At 38.0% G+C, this 21,315-nt stretch overlaps 4 protein-coding genes across 8 annotated transcripts; 3 read left to right on the top strand and 1 right to left on the bottom strand.

Moving 5' to 3' along the window:
- On the top strand, window positions 5,926–6,474 carry LOC18771209 (mavicyanin). The gene has a single exon (XM_020568972.1). It carries the CDS (start codon window positions 5,926–5,928, stop codon window positions 6,472–6,474), a length of 549 nt encoding a protein of 182 aa, XP_020424561.1.
- On the top strand, window positions 7,060–10,104 carry LOC18769494 (metal tolerance protein 4). Its single transcript, XM_007204121.2, has 7 exons — window positions 7,060–7,421; window positions 7,931–8,103; window positions 8,324–8,522; window positions 8,922–9,100; window positions 9,192–9,342; window positions 9,479–9,612; window positions 9,807–10,104. Exons 1-7 carry the CDS (start codon window positions 7,208–7,210, stop codon window positions 9,984–9,986), a joined length of 1,230 nt encoding a protein of 409 aa, XP_007204183.1. The 5' UTR covers window positions 7,060–7,207; the 3' UTR covers window positions 9,987–10,104.
- On the top strand, window positions 10,787–12,735 carry LOC18770244. 3 transcript variants are annotated; one of them, XM_007202366.2, is made up of 4 exons: window positions 10,803–10,977; window positions 11,241–11,371; window positions 11,490–12,264; window positions 12,445–12,735. In XM_007202366.2, the coding sequence occupies exons 3-4, from the start codon at window positions 11,640–11,642 to the stop codon at window positions 12,648–12,650; spliced, it is 831 nt and encodes a 276-aa protein (XP_007202428.1). In that variant the 5' UTR covers window positions 10,803–10,977; window positions 11,241–11,371; window positions 11,490–11,639; the 3' UTR covers window positions 12,651–12,735. The 3 variants fall into 3 exon arrangements, with proteins under 3 accessions (XP_020424959.1, XP_007202428.1, XP_020424960.1); XM_020569371.1 differs by having other exon boundaries at window positions 11,241–11,388; XM_020569370.1 differs by lacking the exon at window positions 11,241–11,371 and having other exon boundaries at window positions 10,787–10,977.
- LOC18769173 lies at window positions 13,212–21,315 on the bottom strand. 3 transcript variants are annotated; one of them, XM_007203149.2, is made up of 8 exons: window positions 20,537–21,315; window positions 19,334–19,702; window positions 18,811–19,070; window positions 17,702–17,843; window positions 17,144–17,515; window positions 16,910–17,041; window positions 16,022–16,150; window positions 13,212–15,912 (listed from the first exon to the last, which is right to left on the bottom strand). In XM_007203149.2, the coding sequence occupies exons 1-8, from the start codon at window positions 20,660–20,662 to the stop codon at window positions 13,669–13,671; spliced, it is 3,774 nt and encodes a 1,257-aa protein (XP_007203211.1). In that variant the 5' UTR covers window positions 20,663–21,315; the 3' UTR covers window positions 13,212–13,668. The 3 variants fall into 3 exon arrangements, with proteins under 3 accessions (XP_007203211.1, XP_020423505.1, XP_020423506.1); XM_020567916.1 differs by lacking the exon at window positions 20,537–21,315 and adding an exon at window positions 20,348–20,494; XM_020567917.1 differs by lacking the exon at window positions 20,537–21,315 and adding an exon at window positions 20,376–20,447.

Here is a 21,315-nt window from a genome sequence, read left to right as displayed (position 1 = left end):
TTTATATTATATATTAACCGTCGGATCGTGAGATCGTGAGAAATCCGACCGTCCGATCTGAACCAAACTTGCAGGACAAGTGTCCTATACCTGGTAGAACCCATAGGGACTTTCGGATCGGAAATTGGAGGTCGTGGGTTCCGCAGGTCCGGTTGACCAGGGTTAGAGTAGTTTGACCCTTGGTTGACCGTGAGTCTCCCGGAGTAATCTCACCTTTCTAGGGGGGATTATCGGGTGCTAGATGATTGTGGAGGGTTACACAATATTAGAATTAATTTATATAACTATAATTATATATGGTTGTACAAGGGTACAACAGAGTCTAAAGTGTCAGTTTGGAGTGCTATACGCACTACTTTAGGTACCTCCTTGGAGGTTGGATCCACTACAAGTACCACCAAGTGAAAGTTAGGTCCCGCGTGGCGTAGGTTATCCGGCGTTGGGACAGGCCCCATACGTGGCGTTGGTTGTACCGGCGTATGGGGAGCTATGTAATATTATGTTGAGGTCGCACGTGGCGTAGGTTATCCGGCGTGTCGACAGACCCCATACGTGGCGTTGGTTGTACCGGCGTATGGGGAGATATTATGATAGTATGGCATGGTCGCACGTGGCATAGGTTATCCGGCGTGTTGACAGGCCCCATACGTGGCGTCGGTTGTACCGGCGTATGGGGAGATTATATGAAATACAAAGAAATAAAATAAGGTATCGCCCAAGTGTGGAATTGGGTTTTATGGAAGAACTACGTGTGGCTTGATCCCTCAAGGAGGGTACGTAGGCAGCTTGAGGTTATTAGGTGCAGCCGCAGACTAAATATTAGTCATATTTTGTATTTGAATTGTTTGGTAGTTGTTGGAGAATTATTGGAAGGCCGAAGGCCATTTGTGTGGATTGCATGAAATTATATTGTGCATGCTGCCAGTTGTGGATATTAAATGCGTTTTTATGCAGGTTAAAATTTTGGGAAATGTCCAATTTATAGGGGAGACTCTGCCGAAATTTCGGCAGGAAGTCTCGGTTTTTAGTAAGTGGGCCTGGCATCGGGGTGATGTCAGGAATTCCAAAGGGTTCGTCTCGGGTTTTGAAAAAATTCAGGGCGGGTCCTTAAAGTTAGACTAAATAATTCCACACAAAAAAAAAATTATAAATTGGGTCTTGCGCCTTCTTATATTAATCCATTTATGAAAAGATGTATATTTCCTACTACTAGTTGTATTTGGAAACTCATGCCCAAAAAAGCGAAGTTGTATTTGGAAACCTTTTCAGAATGGGACTCGGATACAACACACCCAAAAAAAGGAAGTATCAGAATGGGAGTCGGATATAAAATGCAAGGTCGTGCGTAGTGCCTTTCACACACAAAATTTGAGTTTTCTTTTCATTCTAAATTTGTTCCTCTTTTTAATTCAGAAGGATTTTGGGGATGTTAATGGCACCATTACGTAGAGCTCGCTCTCACGAGTTCGTAAACACGTAGTGGACTTAAATCGGAGTTATAACGAAGAAGTTATGGTGAACGAATCCTGAAGAGATGTCACCAAGTTCAACTCTAAGCAGTGCTCCAATTCTTAATTCTTCGAAGTTTGGATTTGCTTTTATTGCTTTTATTTTGGGTCTTATAATTTTCTTTTTGGGGTCAATTAGCTTTGTTGGTGCTTTTGTCCACTGATGTGGTATAATTTTTGTTATGCATGACCTTTTTTTTTCAGTTAGTTTAAATGAATTCTTTTTGTAGACCAAATAAAATTTATAGTTTATTGGTGAATATATTCAGAGTAATTAGAATTATAATTTACAAGGGGCATAGATATGTACATATGACATTCCAATTAAACATGTTAATTCCATGAATGAAAATTGCAGCCTAGCTAGACCAATATTGGCACAATGGGAAACACATAAATCAAACTATTACAAGTTGTCCACGTCATGAAGAAAATGAGTAAAATCACTTTTTTACATGTTCGAGATAAGAATCACATAAAAGTAATTACTTGATCATTCAACAATTTATTCATTCTTTATGTGTCAATTCGATATAGCTTAATTGGTTAAGTTCTTTCCACCTCTACCCATATGGGCAGAAGTTCGAAACTCCCAAACACCCAATGAATATTTGTGTAAACCCCACTTCCCCAATCTCTTGTACTCAAAAATTTATTCACCATTCATATTGAAAGCATGTATTGAAATTTGGAAACAAACGGAAGTTACGTTTTCATTTCCAATTCTTATCATATGATCTTAATAACTATTCAGTAATCGGTAAAAAATTTCTTGCCACAACTTTCTTTTGATTTAGGCAGTACAACCAACCTTACAAAGTACACAAATGGTAAATATTATTATTTTTTTAAATTATTGAAACACAAAAAACCAAAACCAATACAAAGTTACATACACAAAGTAAAAATAACACGAGCACATTGGAGAAGAAAAAAACAAACTGAGTAGGATCAAGACAAATCATCATAAGTATTAATTTGGGGAGCCAAGTTTGCTTTAACTTGTTCTGATTTGCTGCTAGTTTGGATGGAAGAAGGGCTATACCAACCATGGCTGGTTCATGTTTTCCAAACTGATGCAATCAACTCAGATGAAACAGAAAAAAAACGTATTAATTTGGCTTGAAGATCAGGTTTAGTTTTTCAAAAATTCACAGAATTGTCGTCATTCAAGGAAAGTTTTCAAAACACAGCACTTACTTAAAAGTAAATACGTAGCATGTCTATATTATATGTCACATCAATTAAATCAATGAAGTGTATTTTAATAAGGAAAGATTAATTAACAGTTTTTTTTTAAGTGTTAATAAATCATAAAGAAAAAAATATATTAAATAATTTTAATTAATGTGGTTGTCCGCCTCAGTTGCCACATAAAATGATATGAGAATGTAGTATATAAATGTGGTAAGAGTACTCATACGTAAAATAGAGTTTAGTCAAATGTAAATAATATTTTAGAAAATCTCCATGAATAAAGAAAATAAAAACAAATAAAAGCACGTACGTTGACTTTCGTGCGCGTGTGAGAAGTTGAATTTTGAGTAAACAATTTGGTTAGTATTATAAGGGTTGATCATTTCAGGTGCAGGAGGTTTTGCCGTCTTAGTCTCTCTCATCTTTTGAGTCAACCAAATCATTAACAATTAATTAGCCCTTTGAATTTTGAATGTGGATCTCTCTCAAATCATTAACAATTCATCAAGCAATATTAATCAAGCAATGTGTATACGTAGCAACTACTACCAGGGGAGCCGAAGAAGACAACCAGCTCACCAGAGACGCCCAAGTCGAACGAATAATCCAAGGAGACGCCAAGATTTTGATCCCTGGGGCGGATTGAAGGTAGACATATTCTTGTCCCTGCCGTTTATAATACCACTCGGAATCTTGATCATCTTGAGTCCCCCGGATGCGTTTAACACCGAGTTCCGAGTCCACTCAGCTGCCCTACAGTACCCACACATTAATGCGACTGCCTCCTCCTCAGAATTAACCGCAACTTGGGATCTGACGCTACTTGCCAAAAATCCCAACCACAAGTGGGACATCGACTGCGACAGCCTCCAGGCCTTGCTTTTCTACAGACCCGGCGGCTACCATATTACGGAGCGGCCGCAGCAGCACAAGGAGAAGGAGAAGGAACTCGTGGTGCTCGCAGCGACGTCCTTGGTCCCCTTGGCTTTATCCGCGAGGAACCAAATAGGTATCAGTTTCAAGCTCCCCATGCTCAGCGCGTACGTGGCCAATGACGTGGTCAAAGAAATCTCGGATGGCAACACCACAACTTTGTCGCTCAGGTTCGGGCTTAAGCTTTCGGTTTGGTCTAGGTATAGGGCTCAGTTGATGAGCGACCAGAAAACTCCCGTGCCCATGTTTGCGATCTACTTTTGCGACCGGATCCAAGTTCGCGTTTCCTCTGATAATAATCATATTAATGACACTGGGAATTTGAAAATAATAACGAAGGCTCATCAGTCAACGGCATGCGAGATGAGCAGTGTGATGTTTGATTAGGATCAATTTGCAATAAGGTTTTCAGTTTTAGTATTTGTGTAATTTTCTAAGTTTAATGTTTCTATGATGGTCTCATCTTATCAAGGTTATTGGATCCAATCAAGAAGTTTACTGTTTACTACGCGTTACTTTAGTTTCCTATTTTAATTTCAGCCGATGTGGGATTTGATTATTGCACCCTCATTTTGGATTTTAAGAAACTTGTCTTTGGTTCTTCCAATGGAAAAATGATTCAACAACCTCATCTGGTCACACTCAATTAAAGAGTTAGCAACCTCATCTGGTTCGGTTCTCTTCTCAAAATACATCTTCAATAACCATCGAGATTATTCTGTATAGAAGAAGAACAAGATTAATGGATAGTGGTATTGACCAGAGTAGAGTCGAATTCCATGGACGACTGTGAGCCTATATCTGGATCTCTTTCTATACCCATGCAGCCAACAAGATTGCGGCTCAAAACATGGAACGGCACCAACTATAATTGGTGCCAATATAAAAAGGGTAATACTATATAAAACATGAGCCTATCTGGATCTCTCTATACCCTAGCATTACCCTTTTTATATAGTTTTGAAGTATATTACCACTTTCTCTTTACATGCAGAACAAAACATAGTTTAATTTCACTCTTGATTCCACAGTTCGGAGGACCATATATCTCTTTTTCTTTTGAAAAGTAGAAGCAATTTCACTCACCACTCACCACTCTCACCAAACGGTTTACATTTGCTTCTATCGATTTTATGATAGAAAAGCGAGAGAATTTTATTAGATCAATATGAATAATGGTACAAAGGACACATACTGTAAAGGAAGCTATGCATGCATCTTAATAATAATATGGCTGACATAGAAAAAACTTCTCCAGTGACCTAAGATAGTCGAAAAGCTGAAACGATTTAGAGACATAGAAACATGACTAGTTACTCCATGGCTTCAAATGCACCAATGAGCATTAGATCTACCATGACTATGGTCATAACACCTCAAAGAGCAACCTCGCAAGATGAGGCACAACAAAAAACAGCCCAAATATGAGACAATAAATCTGCCAATGAAAAGAGTAGATTGACATAAGTCTACCAAAAGCCAAAGAACACCGAAGATCCGACGGAATCCGAGGGGAAAACCCCTTTGGTCTAAATCTCTCTCTCTCTCTCTTAGTGGCTAGAGTTTTAAAATATGTTCAAGTTTGTACGTTCATCATTTAGTTTTGAACCGATTCTGATTTAAAGTTGAGATATCTTGGACCAATTGGAGATGAATGAATATGAATTTGCTTCTAGCGATTTTAGTAAACTTGGGTGTGCAGAAAAATTAAACTAACGGTGTCTTTTAAGGTAGAAAAGGAAGAAAAAAAAACTAATAATGTTGAAGTGGAGAGATCTGAACAGCTAGATTATTTGGAGGGTCAATAACATTATAAGGTCAAACCATCAAAAATGATAGCATAAAGGAGAAATATTATTCAACTTGAACTTTAACATCTCGGTTAGAGTGAATTTCAACTATCTTTCTACATTCTAAAAATACCACTTTGACATTGGATTGTACAATTCTATTTTAATGAGTATTCAATTGAAGAAAAAAAAAAAAAAAAACAAGTGTTGGTAGAGTAAGTTATTCCAAAAAAAAAATTTATAAATTGGGCCTTGCGCCTACTTATATTAATCCATTTATGAAAAGATGTATATTTCCTACTACTAGTAGTATTTGGAAACTCATGCCCAAAAAAAGGAGGTTGTATTTGACAACCTTTTCAGAATGGGACTCGGATACAACACAACCTAACCCTATATAAATGCAAGGCCGTGCGTAGTACCTTTCACACACAAAATTTGAGTTTTCTTTTCATTCTAAATTTGTTACTCTTTTGTCTGCTCTGCTTGTTCTGATCATGGCTTTGAGAAACATCGCTACTCTTGTTTTCTTTGTGATGATGGCGTTCAGTGGTGCTTATTCTAGTTCTGTTTATAGAGTTGGAGATTCTGATGGGTGGACTTCGAGAGGCCTTGTTGATTACAACAAGTGGGCTTCAACGAAAGATTTTCACGTCGGCGACACTCTCATTTTTACTTACAACAATCAATTCCACAACGTGATGCAAGTTTCTGATCAAGACTTTGAATCTTGCAATGCTACATCTGCCATCTCATCTTATACATCTGGTTCAGACACAATTACCCTTAAAAGGCCCGGCCATTATTACTTTCTTTGTGGTGCTCCTGGCCATTGCCAAGCCGGACAAAAGGTTGACATCAAGGTCTCTCTGCCTGTTCCAGAAAATTTGATCCCAAGTCCAAGCCCGTCGTCACCTTATGGATCCTCATCACCTTCAACCTCTAATCCTATAGAGATGTCACCAAGCTCAACCCTAAGCAGTGCTCCACCTATTGGCTTGGCTTTTGCCACTGTTGTGTTGTTTCTTTTGGGTTTCGAATTCTAGACATGTTTTGTATTATTTTGGGTTTTAGTTAAATAAGGTTGGGTTTGGTATTCTAATTTGTGCCTGTGGTGCATGGATGTGCTATATATATATGCCTATTATTACTAGAATTTTTCAGATATTGTTGTTTTTCTTTTGTATGTTACAATTAATCTTGAATTTGAGTTCGTATAATATTTTTCCAATATACTTTCCAAAAAAAATCACATAAATGTACATAGAAGGTTGAAGGCCACATTTTTATGTTTCGCCCCTGAATTTACTTGATTGAGTGGCGTCTTCCCATAATCAAGTCGATCCGTGCATGACATGAGACTTGTCGATTGGTTGGACCACAGTATTAATATGACAATTGCAGCCCATAAAAGGGAAAATAATTACGAACATTCTTTCCCAAGCCATAAAAGAACGATGAAGAACACGCCATCTTATATATCAATACACTTGTTGAAATTTTTGAGAGGTGTTGGCGGATATAATAAACAAGTGTATTGCATGCAATGGATATACATGGACTATCAGCAGCATAATCAGCACGAATTCCAATATCCGATCCGTTAGGGTATCGGAATTTAGGAGCAGTCACCATCTAGCTAAGACTCTAAATTAAGCAACTTGTTCGAACAAGATTTTCAATTTTATTTACAAAGAGATTTCTGTCTCTACCTGTACTTGCATTGTTGGGTTTGTTGCTGTAGGATCAAAGATTGGTAGTTCTTTAATTTTGAGTACAATGGAAGGAGGCTTGAACCATATGATCAAGACCCCATTAATCTTGTCATGTGAAGATGAAAGGACCAGCAAACATGGTTTAGTTGGAAGCAGTAACTCTGTCGCTGCTATGAAATGTGATTTCTTCTCCAAATTGCCTGACAAGGTTCGGTTTGGCTTCGATCCTGAGGCCCCTTTCCATCTTAACCTTTCTAAAACCACTGGCTTGATAGAAGGTAAATGAAAACTATCTCTTGTTTCTTGTTTTTATCCTGGATTTAGATAATACCCTTAAAATTAGAGAATCTTATTTGGTGTCAGTAAGATTTGGATATTTTTGAGCTACTGAAATATGGGAGTTATTTGATTGATTATTAACAGCATTGGTCACTTGCATGCAGTCCATTTTAAACAGAAAAGGATGGACCATTTAACTTCGAATAACGATGTTCGTAGTTGTCTGAAATATTTTAATTATGTAGTACTACTAAATATCAGAACAAATGATGGTTTTGAATGTCCTCTGTAGTCTGTCTGGAAGAATCATTAAATAGATCAAGCAATTGGGGTTGTGGAAAAGAAGATAAATTGTTTTCTGATTATGATTATATGTTTAAGTTTAGTGATTTTTAAAGTAAATCTGGAAGCTTTGATCGTTTTCGGTTAATGAAAATTCTCTAAGATGATACTTACAATATAAAACATATGTTCCTCTCTCTTAAAAATGAGTTTCTTTTTGTATTAGGGGAAAGAGAATACTATGAGAAGCAATTTGCCACCCTAAGGTCTTTTGAGGAAGTTGACTCTCTAGAATCACCCCATGTCATTGATGAAGAGGAAGATCGAAAAGAACAAGCCCAGCATGAGAGAGCAATGAACATTTCTAATTGGGCAAACGTCTTTCTGCTTGCTTTTAAGGTTATATATTTTATTCCTTATGCAGCTTTGCTAGTATTCTGCAAATTAAATGGCAAGGCACTTCAGTATCTCAACTATCCGAACTTATTCTCAGAAAATCTGAGAAAGCTGATCTTCTCTTGAACAAGAATGAGCCAACTGTTTCATAAAATTCATCCAGATTTCATGTTAGTCATTGATTGTTTTAAGTAAAAGCCCGTGTTGTTTCTATGCAATGCAGGTATATGCTACACTACAGAGTGGATCCTTAGCTATTGCAGCATCAACACTAGATTCTTTGCCAGATCTTATGGCTGGTGGTATACTTTGGTTCACACACTTGTCAATGAAAAACATAAATATCTACAAGTACCCTATTGGGAAATTGAGAGTGCAACCAGTAGGCATCGTCGTATTCGCAGCTGTCATGGCTACTCTTGGTATATAATGTGGCCTAACCTCTACCTTATCATAATATTAGGAAGTTGAGTGAAAATGATCCATTGTACTGTTGAAAATATATATGTTTAGGCTACACAAATTATTCATTTGTATGTTCAAAAAAGAACCCCCAAATGTTTTTTCATCAAGGGGCATATGCCTTCTGCAGATTCAATTTTCATGCCATACAAACTGAGACTAAAGTAGTTTAAGTAAAATTTCAACTCCTCAAATATAACTGGAACACTGGCAACCATAATTGGATGAAGCTGAATCTTTTGACTTGCATTAGAATCCTTGAAAAGGTGCTAATGGGTTTTCTTTCTTCACTTATGTTCTGTTTTAAGACTATATGAAAAATTGAAGGCATACACTATAGCCCTTTCACTCCAGTGCAGGCTTTCAAGTGCTTGTCCAGGCCCTAGAACAACTGATCAAGGACAAACCTTCTGAGAAGATGATTTCAGAAAACTTGATCTGGTTGTATGCCATCATGCTGACAGCTACTGGAGTAAAATTTTTCCTTCGGTGTTATTGCAGAAGCTCTGGAAACACAATTGTCCATGCATATGCAAAGGTTTATACATGCAATTTACAACACATAAAACTTCATATTTGCTCCTCCTGCTTTGTGATCTTACTGCATTACTCAAACTGATGCTTGCCAGGATCATTATTTTGATGTGGTAACAAACTTAGTTGGTTTGGTTGCTGCTGTTGTTGGTGATATATTCTGTTGGTGGATTGACCCTGTTGGGGCTATCATCCTAGCATTCTACACAATTTCCAATTGGTCCGGAACTGTGCTAGAAAATGCAGGTCTCTCTCTCTCTCTCTCTTCCCCACACACACAAAAGGTTGTTCTGTGCTTTTGATTGAAAGCCATATAGATAAAGACTCGGAATAATTTTATAGCGGGGAACACTGATATACTAGTGGTTGCTTCTTCATGCAGTTTCTCTGGTTGGACAATCAGCTCCTCCTCAAGTGTTGCAGAAATTGACATATCTCATCCTAAGGCACCACAGTTTAATCAGACGTGTCGATACAGTTCGTGCCTACACGTTCGGGGTTCTTTATTTCGTTGAGGTGCAATGTTAAAGTATTAAGTTCAACTTGATTTCTAGTGTTAATTTGAACACCAATCATTTCTTTTTCTCATGAAATCTAGCCGCTGTAAATCAGTTGTTGAAGGGCACCAAGATAGTAACATTTCATTTCAGAAATGCTTTTTAGTTCCTGTCCTCCCAAGTCCTTACCAGAATTTTCCTCTACAAAAACAGGTTGACATAGAACTGCCAGAAGATTTGCCTTTAAAAGAAGCTCATGCAATTGGAGAGTCATTGCAAATCAAGATCGAAGAGCTCCCAGAAGTCGAACGGGCGTTCGTTCATCTCGATTATGAATGTGACCACAAGCCAGAGCACTCTGTTCTGAGCAGGCTCCCCAGCAGCCATGCTTAATTTCGAGTTCACCATGAAACAGTGCCCTGTTGTTTTTGGTGATTGAGATATGTGTGAGAATGTGAGATACATACATGATTTAGTTTTTAGCCCTGAAATATTACCATGAAGGCTTTGTGATTTTAACACTTGGGGGGCTTTGCCTTCGCGTCCTCGAGTCGCACAAAAAAAAACTTAAACCAAATTACATCATAAAAAGAATATAGAGCCCGAAATGATATAGCCCCTTATTGTGGCTCTAACCACCAAATTTAGGAACCCTTCATTTGGGAGATCGTAGGTCTAAATTATAATATTTAAGAGTTGTTTAGATTATCGCTTGTACAGCAAGTGGATACAAGGACGAGCATAACTATAAATGTCTATTTTGTCCTACAAATCTTAAATAAAATGAGTAATCAATCTATAAATTATGGACAATGTGGTGATTAACCAAACATTTACCACCATTTTCTCTTTTTACTCTTTTTTTTTTCGTTAACACAAAAATAAAATGAAATGACTGCATTGACCTAAAAGTTAACCAAGGAAATGATTGACCTAAAAACTAGGATTGGCATCATATACTTTTTTTTATTTTTGGAATAATATTAGACTTACCACATTTTTATACCACCGTGTACTACTTTTCTAATAGAAGTAGAGTTTTCCAATACAATAGGGCCCACTTCTATTAAAAAGATGAAGATGATACACAACTTGGTATTAAAATGTGGTAATCCTAGCATTTTTTCTCTTTATATATATATATATATATAATTTTTTTTTTTTTTTTTTCTGTTGAGAAAACGTTTTATTTTCTTTTTTAAATGGCAATAATTGAAAGAGCTTGGTTTTTACAGTAAGCGGCTCTGGTGTAAAGTAGCGGTGGTGACAGTGGAACTCCAACTTCACAATTGTTAGGGTTTAAAGACAGAGGAATTAGGATTAGGGCTTTGCAGTGAGAGGCTCTGAGCTTGCATTCGCCGTTGAGGTTCAAAGGAGTAGTTGGGTAAGTGGATTTGGTTCTGGTCATCAGCTAAACAAAAGAAATTTGAAAATTCCGTTGAATCAGACAAAGCCTTGAACTTCTTCTCTCTTCGTTTTCTTTCTGTGCTTCTAAATTTCCAGTTCTGGGTTATTATTTGTATAATTCTTTCATGCAGCAAATCTTTTTTTTAGGAAAAATTTGGTACACAGTGTTTGCTTCATTGGAAAATGGAGGCGAAAGAGAAAAATGTGAACACTGAGTTTCATGTTCTTGTTTTTTCTTAGGTTCTGAACGTAAAAGGAACATTTTTTCGCTGGGCCTGGTTGTTCCAGAAAAGCTAATGATTGTTGCAATAAACTTCCAATTCAAAAATGCTGGTGGAACCTTCCTGCTTAATGCCTGAAACTAAGTTGATGTTAGCTTAGAACTTGAGTAATTAATTATCTTATTATCAGTTTGAAATTGAATGGTTTGAGTATTTAAGTTACAGTTTCAGGATTGACAATAGTTGGTTTCTTCTTTCTTATATGCAGGGGTTCTGATAAAAAGATTAGTGTGACCGGTTGTGATAACTAGTTGAACCAAACTACTTTTGAAATAATAGCAGAAACCCTTTTGGTTCGTTTCAATTTATCAATAATTAAGCCTTTGCATCCCAAAAGGAAATTCAGTTGTTCTCTGCAATGAATTCTGTTTTCTCATCACAGTCCCTTTGCATTCCCCTAGCTAGCTTCCAGTTGCTACCTTGTCTTCAAACACAACCTCATTATACGTTCCCCAACCGTGTCTGTTATCGGAATCGTTGCATCTCTCCTCTTTCTCTTTCCTTTCCTTTCATTTCGCATCAGGCTTTGCATGCTCGGCAATCATTTTGTGGTGCTACAGCTCCACCAGATGAAGGAGTAGTCTCTGTAATCAACTTCGACGATTTTGCTGAGAAAGACTGGTCCTTTCTTGATTCCGCTGATTTCAGTTCTGGACCAGATTATAACCTAAACATTGATCGCATTATAACTGCGGGAGAAATTGAAGAAACTTCAAGAGTTATGGTTTCAATTGGTTCCGAAGGATTTGTAGATCGGGTGGTTGAATCTTCACCCTGCAATCTCTTGCTTGTTGTCCATGATTCACTTTTTGTGTTAGCTGGCATTAAAGAAAAATATGACAAGGTTAAGTGTTGGCAAGGAGAATTAATATATGTGCCTGATAAGTGGGCACCTTTAGATGTTGTGTTCCTTTATTTCCTTCCAGCCATGCCCTTTACACTTGATGAGGCGTTTGGAGCACTTGCAAGGTGTTTTTTGGCAGGTATCTTGTATCAATTTTTCTCTTCATTCATGTTTGTGTTGTGTTGTGCTACTGCTTCTCAGCCTCAATAACATGTCATTATTTGCCTCGGATTCATCCTGGTATGTTATTCAGGGCTCACCCTGAAGTTGCATCCTAGCACTGCTGTTTCATTCTGAGTTCTGGCTGTTGCTTGTATAGGTGCAAGACTGGTTATTAGCCATCCCCAAGGAAGAGAAGTTTTAGAGCAACAACGACAACAATATCCAGATGTTGTAACTTCTGACTTGCCTGAGAAGAAGACTTTACAGGAAGTTGCAGCACAACATTCTTTCGAGTTAACCGACTATGTCGACGAGCCTGGTTTTTATCTTGCTGTATTAAAGTTTAGTGGGGCAAGAAACTGAGAGTTGATTCTTGAGAGTTCCTTGTGCAAGAAACAGTGGATTCAACTGAAAATTTATACTTACACCTTTTTGCCTGCTTGCGTTATTTTTCTTTGGTTTAAGATTCTTATCTTTGGTCCATTTCACCCTTGTGCCATATACTGAGCAAAAGGCTCAGTAAGGCTTTTGTTCAAGAATTGAACTCCAGATTAATCAAATTTGTTCACCAAATGATGTGTCAAGTACAAAAGTATTTGAAAACGCCGTTTAACCCCGACTTCTCTTCCCAACTTATGTGGCATGACTTGGCTAAACAACATCCATCACATTAATTAAAAGAAACGAAAGCCGCCTTCTCTTCTCTAGACTCAACCAACAAATGGAGAGCCTCCTCCCTCAGTTTTTTCCTCCGGTTGTTTCTTCCCTTTGGCTTTCAATTGTGTTGTGTAGAGCTATGCCATATGCCATTGGAAAAGGTGGATGCCAATGATGACTTGAATGGTAACAAAACCCCAAGCCATAAAAAATTTGATGCAACAACGCAGGAACGATTTTAGTGAACATAAAAATAAACATTGATTCTCAAAAAGTTTGCATGAAGAAATGACAAATAACTTCCTCATAAGCCCCATTATTTTCATCAGCCAAGAAATTTCAGTTAATTAACTGACAATGTTTTAGGAGGCTCAAAATCCTAAAACAAGTACAACAGATGGGACTGTTTCAGCTCTGAAATACAAAAAGAAAATTTCCATACCAATAAATTCTTCATTTAATAAAAGTAAAACAAAACAAAACAAAACCTGGCCTCTACAGAATCTTCAAACATAGTAGCACTCTCCCTCTCTATAATAGGCAAAAAAAAACGATGGGACAACTTGGATAACTAAAGAGAAAAAAAATACTATGAGCTAAAATTGGAATTTTTCAAAGGAAGATTATTGTGTACCATATACCAGGTACCACAAACCTTCATCACCAAATAAGAAGATAGAGACTGAATTCCTGAACAGCCACCTCACACCTTCTTACAACTACATCAGAAGAATGAAAACCTTATGCCATTACTAGCTGCAAACAGGTTGTATTCTTCAATAGTAGCCTCTTTCTTATTGCACGCATGATGATCATTCTCAACATGATCTGAACATTTTTGTGGAAAATCCCCAACAGTCTGTTCTTCCAACGGCATAAGATTTGAATTACATCCTGGAGGATCAGCCAGAGGCCCACCATAATGGAATAAGGAAAAGCTATCATTACTCGTATGCAATCTGCCAGAATTATCGTCTTCTGCTCGTTCTCCACTTGCCGGTGCTTGCATTGAATACGGTCCAGATGGATCCACACTCTCTGTATTAGCTTCATAAAGAGATTCTTGCACACCTGGGTTAGAAATTTGAGTCTGCTCCTCTGTATTGATGGCTGGATAAATTGGAACTGGGCCAGGGGTAAACAAGGGAGTGGGTACATGCTGCACAGGACTATACGGCATGCAGAAGCCTGAGTTTCCATTCATACCATACCCAAGAGGGCCAGCATATAGATAGTGGTTGGGATGAGGAAAAGACATCATTCCACTGGTTGGAGCAGCAGGCCATGAAACTGAACTTTGGTGATAGTAACCCATTGAAGGAGCTTGAAATAAGGGAAAGTGTACATTTTGGTTATGCATTGGAGTAAGCATGCCATGATGCTGAGAACCCACACTAATAGCAGACAAACCATTATCAAATCTCTGAGCAATATTTGTTGATGGATTCCCAAGAATGTTACTCCCTGCTCCATTCAGTGAAGGGCCACTCAGTGCCCTGCTTTCCATAGACTCCCCTCTCTTTGCATCCTGATTATTCTCCATACCATGGCACTCTGGGAATCCATTTTGAATGGATAAAGAAGTTTCTTTTCCTCCTGATTTCTGGCTGGCATCTTCTGAATCTGAAGTGGAAGAAGATTCCTGATTTCCATGATTTGACGAGGTTGTATTGCTGTCTCCCTCACTGAGACATGATGAGCAGTTATCAGAATTAGAACTGCTGCCGACCATGGAGTCAGAAATTCCATTTAATGCAGTGTCAATAGAATCCTGTGCTCCAGCATGAAATCCGTTCTGACAACTGACATCCATTCCTATGCTGGATTTTCTTAATTCCTTCAAATTATTATCTTCATCAACTTCACCTGAATTTACCACAATATCACCTGTACATATGTCACCAGATGACTTCATGTTTTTATCTTCAGACTTGAAAGCAGATGACCTCAAGGTAACATCAGAGTCTGAGTTACTTCGAGGATACTTTTTCGTTGGCTCTACGGGCTCCCAAATTTTCCTGGGCTGAGGCAAATCTGTACCAGGATTGTCCCCTGAATTGACTTTGCTTTTGGGTCTTGCACAACTATCACGCATGTGTTCTACTTGGTTATACCTGTTACCACGATAGAATTGCTTAGAAATATCTAATGCAGATTCCGACTTACTTGCGGTTTTGGTCTCCCAGCCCACTCTGGCAGCAGAAACATGGGGTTCTACCTTTGCTCTATATTCAGTATTTTTGTTACAGTTGCAAGAATGGAAGTCATATCTGTCACTCATCCGGTTGCCGGGGGAGAGGAACTTCTCAGTAAACTTAGGACCACAATGCCGACCATTGGACTTTGGGCCATTCACTCTTAATTGCCTGTTTGATCCATTGATGCCCCTTGAGGGAGTCTCCAAATTATCACCATTACATCTCGACTCAGATCTATTAACCACAGAAGCACTATCTGAAACAGCAGCATATCGGCGCCTGTCAGACCACTTCAAAGATGCATCAAGTTGAACTTCTCTCCTAAATTTCAATCTCCGTCGAGAAAACTTTGATTGTTCAGCTATAAAAGAACCCGTACCACTTTTCCCGTTGATAATTTCAGCATCAAAACTATCATAACAAGGATCTTCAATTTTTGAAATAATATAATCATTTTGGAACTGTTCATCTGGAGTGTCAGGAGATCCAGGTCTAGACAGAATATCATCACCAGCTTCACTAACTGAATCCTTGCAGCTAATGGAACTATTAGGCTCCTCATCAGCAATTAGTGATGATGATTCTTCCTTTGAGACATCGTGAAGATCAAGAGTTTGATTTGCTTCAGAACATTTCTTATCCTTATCCTTTTCTTTCCCTTTCAACCTCTCCTTTCTTCGTAGCTTTTTCTCTCTTTCTTTTGTCCTTCTCCTCTCTTTGCGTTCTTCTTCCTCACGCTTTTCTTTTTCTTCCTCTTCCAGAAGCTTCATCTGTAGGAAAAAGTACAAAGCCGTCAGAAGTGTTTCTCCTGAAACTGAAAATGGCTCTTCTGGTTTTTCTTCCTAGTGTCTTATCTTTAAATATAACAAGATTTAAGACCTGCTTTTCAAGAGTAATTATATCTTTGCAAGCAACATGAACTCGTTCTTCCAGCAGCTTTAGTGCAAGACAAACAAAGATGCTATGCGCATTTTGGCGGGCTGTTCCTTCTCTAAATGCCTTTTCCACCTGAAAGAATAGCATTCACAGTCAAAAATGGAATACTTAATATTACATACTCAGAAACGTGCCAGCATTACACAAGCACATAGTGAGTAATTGCACAGCATAGCATGGTGCAAACATATGTTTGGTGCTCGAAAGCCATAATAGTTTAGCAAGGATAATGCTTCCCTCCTTGCCCATAAGGAGGAACTCCTCCTTGCTTACTGATGTGGCTCAGCCAAAATCTGATACGTGTCTCTTTTGTGAAGAATAATTAAAGTGAAAAATAAATGCACCTTTGAGAATTTAAAAAAAAGGACAAGTGTTAGTTTGTGGTTGAGCCGCATTAGTAGGTAAGGAGGAGTTCCTCCTTATTCTGCTGTGAAGACAAAGTGTACACAACTTGTGGCTAGTCAAATTCCTTTTCTTCCTCTTTCCCCACCAAAGGTTCTCCAACCTTTAAATACCATTTCCTCAATAATTAAAACAAAGGGTTTAAATAGTAAAAATAGTGCACTATTGTGATTGCATTACCCTAGACACCATTCACCTCACCACAATTTGTGTCATTCCTTGCATAACAAATATAATTATCCTTCGTTACTTTCCACAATCCACAACAATGTCTATATAGACTGAACTGTATACCTAACTGAGGTTTTAGAATAACATGTGGAACATGAATGAACATATGATCACCCAAAAGGTAATCAAACAAGGAGCGGAGTTTTAAAAAACAAAGACAAGCTTTAACACACAACAAGATCAGCAGAATGAACATGCCTGCTCCTTGAAAATAACAGTTGCAGCATCTAGAAGAAATTCTCGAGCAAGTTCAGGACTCTTCGCATGTTTTTGCGGACGGGAGCATTCTCCATCCAGCTCATTTCCATCCTTGTCCATGGAATCATCATCCTGAAGAAAAAAAAAACATTAAATAAACACAACACATTAGTTTTAACCCCTTAAGATATAAGTCTCAATTGCCTATAATAAGCTTTTCTGGATCTTAACTACCTCTTCTTCCTCTGCCTCTTCAGCATGCTCAAAAAACCTTCTGATAGTTTCTCCTCTTGTGATTGTTACATAGCCGTCTCCAACTATAAGCCTACAGTGAACACATTGTTGACCCTTCAACGCATGAGCTTTTACAGAAAGCTCAGTGCAGCGACCATCTAGTTTCCAAGCCCTCAGGGTGATAAAGCATGCACTTAAACCACCAAGATCAAGGCCATTGACCTTAACACTTCCATTCATGCCAACATTTTCAAATTCCAGAATGTCAGATTTTCCCTCGCCTGTTCCAACTGCCCATTCAAAGTGATGGTAAGTCCCTACAGTATCTGCAAAAGTATGGCGCCAGTCAGCTTGGACTGTCCCATCGGATACCTGTGATGACAGAAAATATACATCACATCATCTGTATGTATCATCAAAAAAATGCTGCATAAATAAAGTGGCCCCACTATCAAAATTTCGTATCTCACCAGTTTTGCTCATGGATGACTTAGAGAAAACAACAACCATAACAGAAATCAGAAAAAGTCAAAATGAAAGAAACATATGAGGCCACACCTCATACTGAAAGGCGGAATCTGCAACACAAAACCAATTAGTGCATCGAGGTTCCCTCCGCAAGCGCTTCAGCTCCTTTAGCTCCTTGAACTCACGGATTACATTCCTTCTGCAATCTCTGCAAAATCTCTTGCTGTCAAACCTGTGACATGAACATCAAAATCTTAATACAAACCAGAACACTATAACATGAATTCTTATAAAGCGTGCAGCATGAATTAAGAATAATTGATGAAGACTTCGGAGATATCACGACATAAAGAACCTATAATGTAACTCTATCAAATTTAAAATAACCTATAACGGCCAGATGTTATGCAAAAAGAAAAGCCACTGATTGATTAATAATTTAAATATATTGCAATAGAACTAGGAATGAACAACCAAAACACAAAGTTGTAAGAATAAGACAATCCTATGACACATTAATTAGTAACAGGGCAAACCTTTTCTGGACATATGTATACATATATATACAACACAGCCACAAAACCACACCCACTATGAATTCAAAACAGGTTGTTTCTAAATTAATGATGCCTCATCAATGCAGCTATGCATTACTTTTTACATTGATAAGACTCAAATCTTTAAATGTTTAGGGGTCTTGGTGATGTTTTCTGTTACCGAATCCAGGAAAAATTTATCACCTACAGCATATCACTCTTCATCAAATTCAGTTAATATGAAGGATGCATTTATCCACTCCCAATATGTTGCCTATCATTATGTATCTTCTGCAATATTGCCCATAGGACAGATTGCTCTCCTTAGTGTTCACCTGCATATTTTTTGGTGAGGAATTTCAAATCCCCAACATTATACTTACTAGGTGCTTGAACCCAAATAAAAATTAATTGAAAGAAAAGAGTATGTCTCAGGCCTATGTAAAATCCTTCAAGGGTACACCAGCTGATATTGGACATCTATTGTTCCAAATTAAGCTACTTTTCTCTTCCCGATCAACTTTACCAGGCTGAACATCCCCAATATCAGTATTAATCTTGCAGGTCCAATAACTGAAACTTGATCCGCTATCTCCATTATCTGGCACTTCCACTGTTCTATATTGAATTTCATGCGGAAGAGATAAATAAATGGCTAATCACCTGTACATGAGCCTCTCAATAAAATCCTCTTCCTTCATCCTAAGAAGAGACTGCCGAGTTTCTTCTCCAAGTGCTGACCAAAAATCCACCAATGTATCGCAAGAAAGCCTGGCAGTGTGCAATGCACATGTTTCTCTTGTTCCATGACCTCTTCCATAACTTGCCATTCCTTGGCTTATCCAACCCCGACCTCCCCCACCACAGGCATCAGGATAAAGCAATTCACGTTCTCGTTCCCTTGCACGCGCACTGTCAAACACCTGATTCAAGCAAAACATCAGCTACTATAATGAAATTGGATAACAAATTAAGGGAGCTGATTTTCCCACTCCTCTTTTGTCCACTTACCCTCACTTTGTTGGAAATTGTATGTACTCACTCCTCTTTTGTCCACTTACACTCCTTTTTTTGTTATAGTAAAAAGTAGTAAAAACAAAAGGGAGTGTAAGTGGACAAAAAGAGGAGTGTGAAAATCAGCACCCTAAATTAATCTCATAAAATTAATAAAATCATCAGAACTTACATTTTGAAGTCCCTTGAGAGACTTGCAATACAAATAGCAATCAATGAGTGTCAATGACCCCTCACGTGTTATCGTCAGACCACCCCAAGGATGGACAGATGGATCCGGGATTTCATCATGACATCCATTAGTAATACTTGACCCACCATCCTTTTGATTTTTTGAGGCTCTTGATCTGTTGCAGGATATTTGCCCATCTGTTCCCTCCTGCTTCAAAGACTTTCCATACATGACAATCTGCAAAAATCCTTCAAGCAATAACCCATTGCACCGAGAGCAGTACATGTTCTTACGAGCTTGCTCAAAAAGAGTTTGCTTGTCAATTATGAGAAGCTTCTGCCGAGCTTGTGGCAACAGCTCACTCCAAAACTGTCAAAAGTAAATAGAACTTCATAAGAGACTATTCACACCATCAATAGTCAAAAACAAAAGGAATAACGTGCAATCTGTGTATTGAACAATGTTATCCTTACTACAAGGAAATTTCTTATTAAACCCAACTACAGCCACCAACTTATTAAAGGAGCCAGAGTCTTAGGACCAGTAACTACGAAAAGTATATCAAGACACAACAAACGCAACTTTTCTTCCTGTCGCATGCTTGTGTGGATGAAGAGTCTACATGTGTTTCTGTGTGTGTCTGTGTTTTAGGTTCCCTTAGCATGCAAGCCTGTAATTTTTACAATGACCTAAGCACCACAGGTGCATTAGACTTGGTATACCGATATTCTCCATTATAACTAGCCCACCAGGAATAATCAAAATCATAACATTTCCTTCTATTCTACTTTATACGTCCTTACCTCACATATGAAGAGCACTTTGGAAACAAAATGCTGATGATAAACACTCTCTGATAATGACAGACATTACGCAATTCTCAACTCATATACATAATTAATCATAAGATTATATCTACACTAATGGAATATATATATATATATATATATATATATATAAACAAGTAGCGTGGATCCGATAAACAAAACACTGGAATTCCAATCAAAACTAGACCTCCAATAAACAATCGCACAAATATAACCTCAACAACACCTCCATCAGATAGCTTGGTAGTGCAAGATCCAATTCCAACTCGAAGTGCCCATTAAAGTCATTGATAAAACACGATACAAAAAAGTGATCCATATCAATCTCAACCCATTATAAATGCACAAACTGAATAAATTAGAAATAATTGAGTACCTTCTGGAGCTGATTGTAGCTAACATCATCGCGATGCTTGGACCAAAAGCCGTTGGGCGAAGAGAGGGAGTAAATGGGCGACGACCCATTACTGAATTGGTCATTTCTCTGAGGTAAGCCGGGCATATTTGGTTCAAGCAGTCATAGAATTCTCATTCACCCGCCCTTCCCATCTCCAGCAACGCGTTCAGGGTCCGATTCGGATCCAATCCGATCGATTATCGAGTATCAAAAACCGAAATTAAATCGAAGAACATTTAATTTAGGAATTATAGATCGAGGAGCGAAAGGTTATTGGATCGAAATCAATTGCGTTGGAGGTGAATCTGATTATTGGGATTGTGGGTTGAATTCAATTGAATTTAATTGAATTGGATTGGATTGGATTGGATTGAAGGGATGAGAACTAAGGAAGAGATTCAGAAAGAGAGAGGGATGTAGTGGGGTTTTGGATGAAGACGATGAGGTATGGTGCTGCGCATATATTTGTAGAGAGAGAGAGAGAGAGAGAAAGGAAGGCTTTGGTAATGGACTAATGGTAGCTATAAGGGAGGCACGGGTAAAACGAAATGAGACAGAGAGAGAGAGAGAGAGAGAATACTGTTACGATACAATTTACAGGATTGAAAATAAATAAATAAATAAAATCACAGATGAATTAATTTTCCAACCAACAAAAATCAACATACAAATTTGTAACTTTTTTTTTTTTCCTTTTGGTATGGAACTTTCATTTGATAGCAGTTTGATATGAAAACCGATTATTGGTAATAATACAT

The sequence above is a fragment of the Prunus persica genome, chromosome G7, assembly GCF_000346465.2.
Source record: "Prunus persica cultivar Lovell chromosome G7, Prunus_persica_NCBIv2, whole genome shotgun sequence".
NCBI lineage: Eukaryota > Viridiplantae > Streptophyta > Magnoliopsida > Rosales > Rosaceae > Prunus > Prunus persica.
Note: the sequence above shows the minus strand (reverse complement) of the source record. Positions and strands in the feature narration are given on the sequence as shown.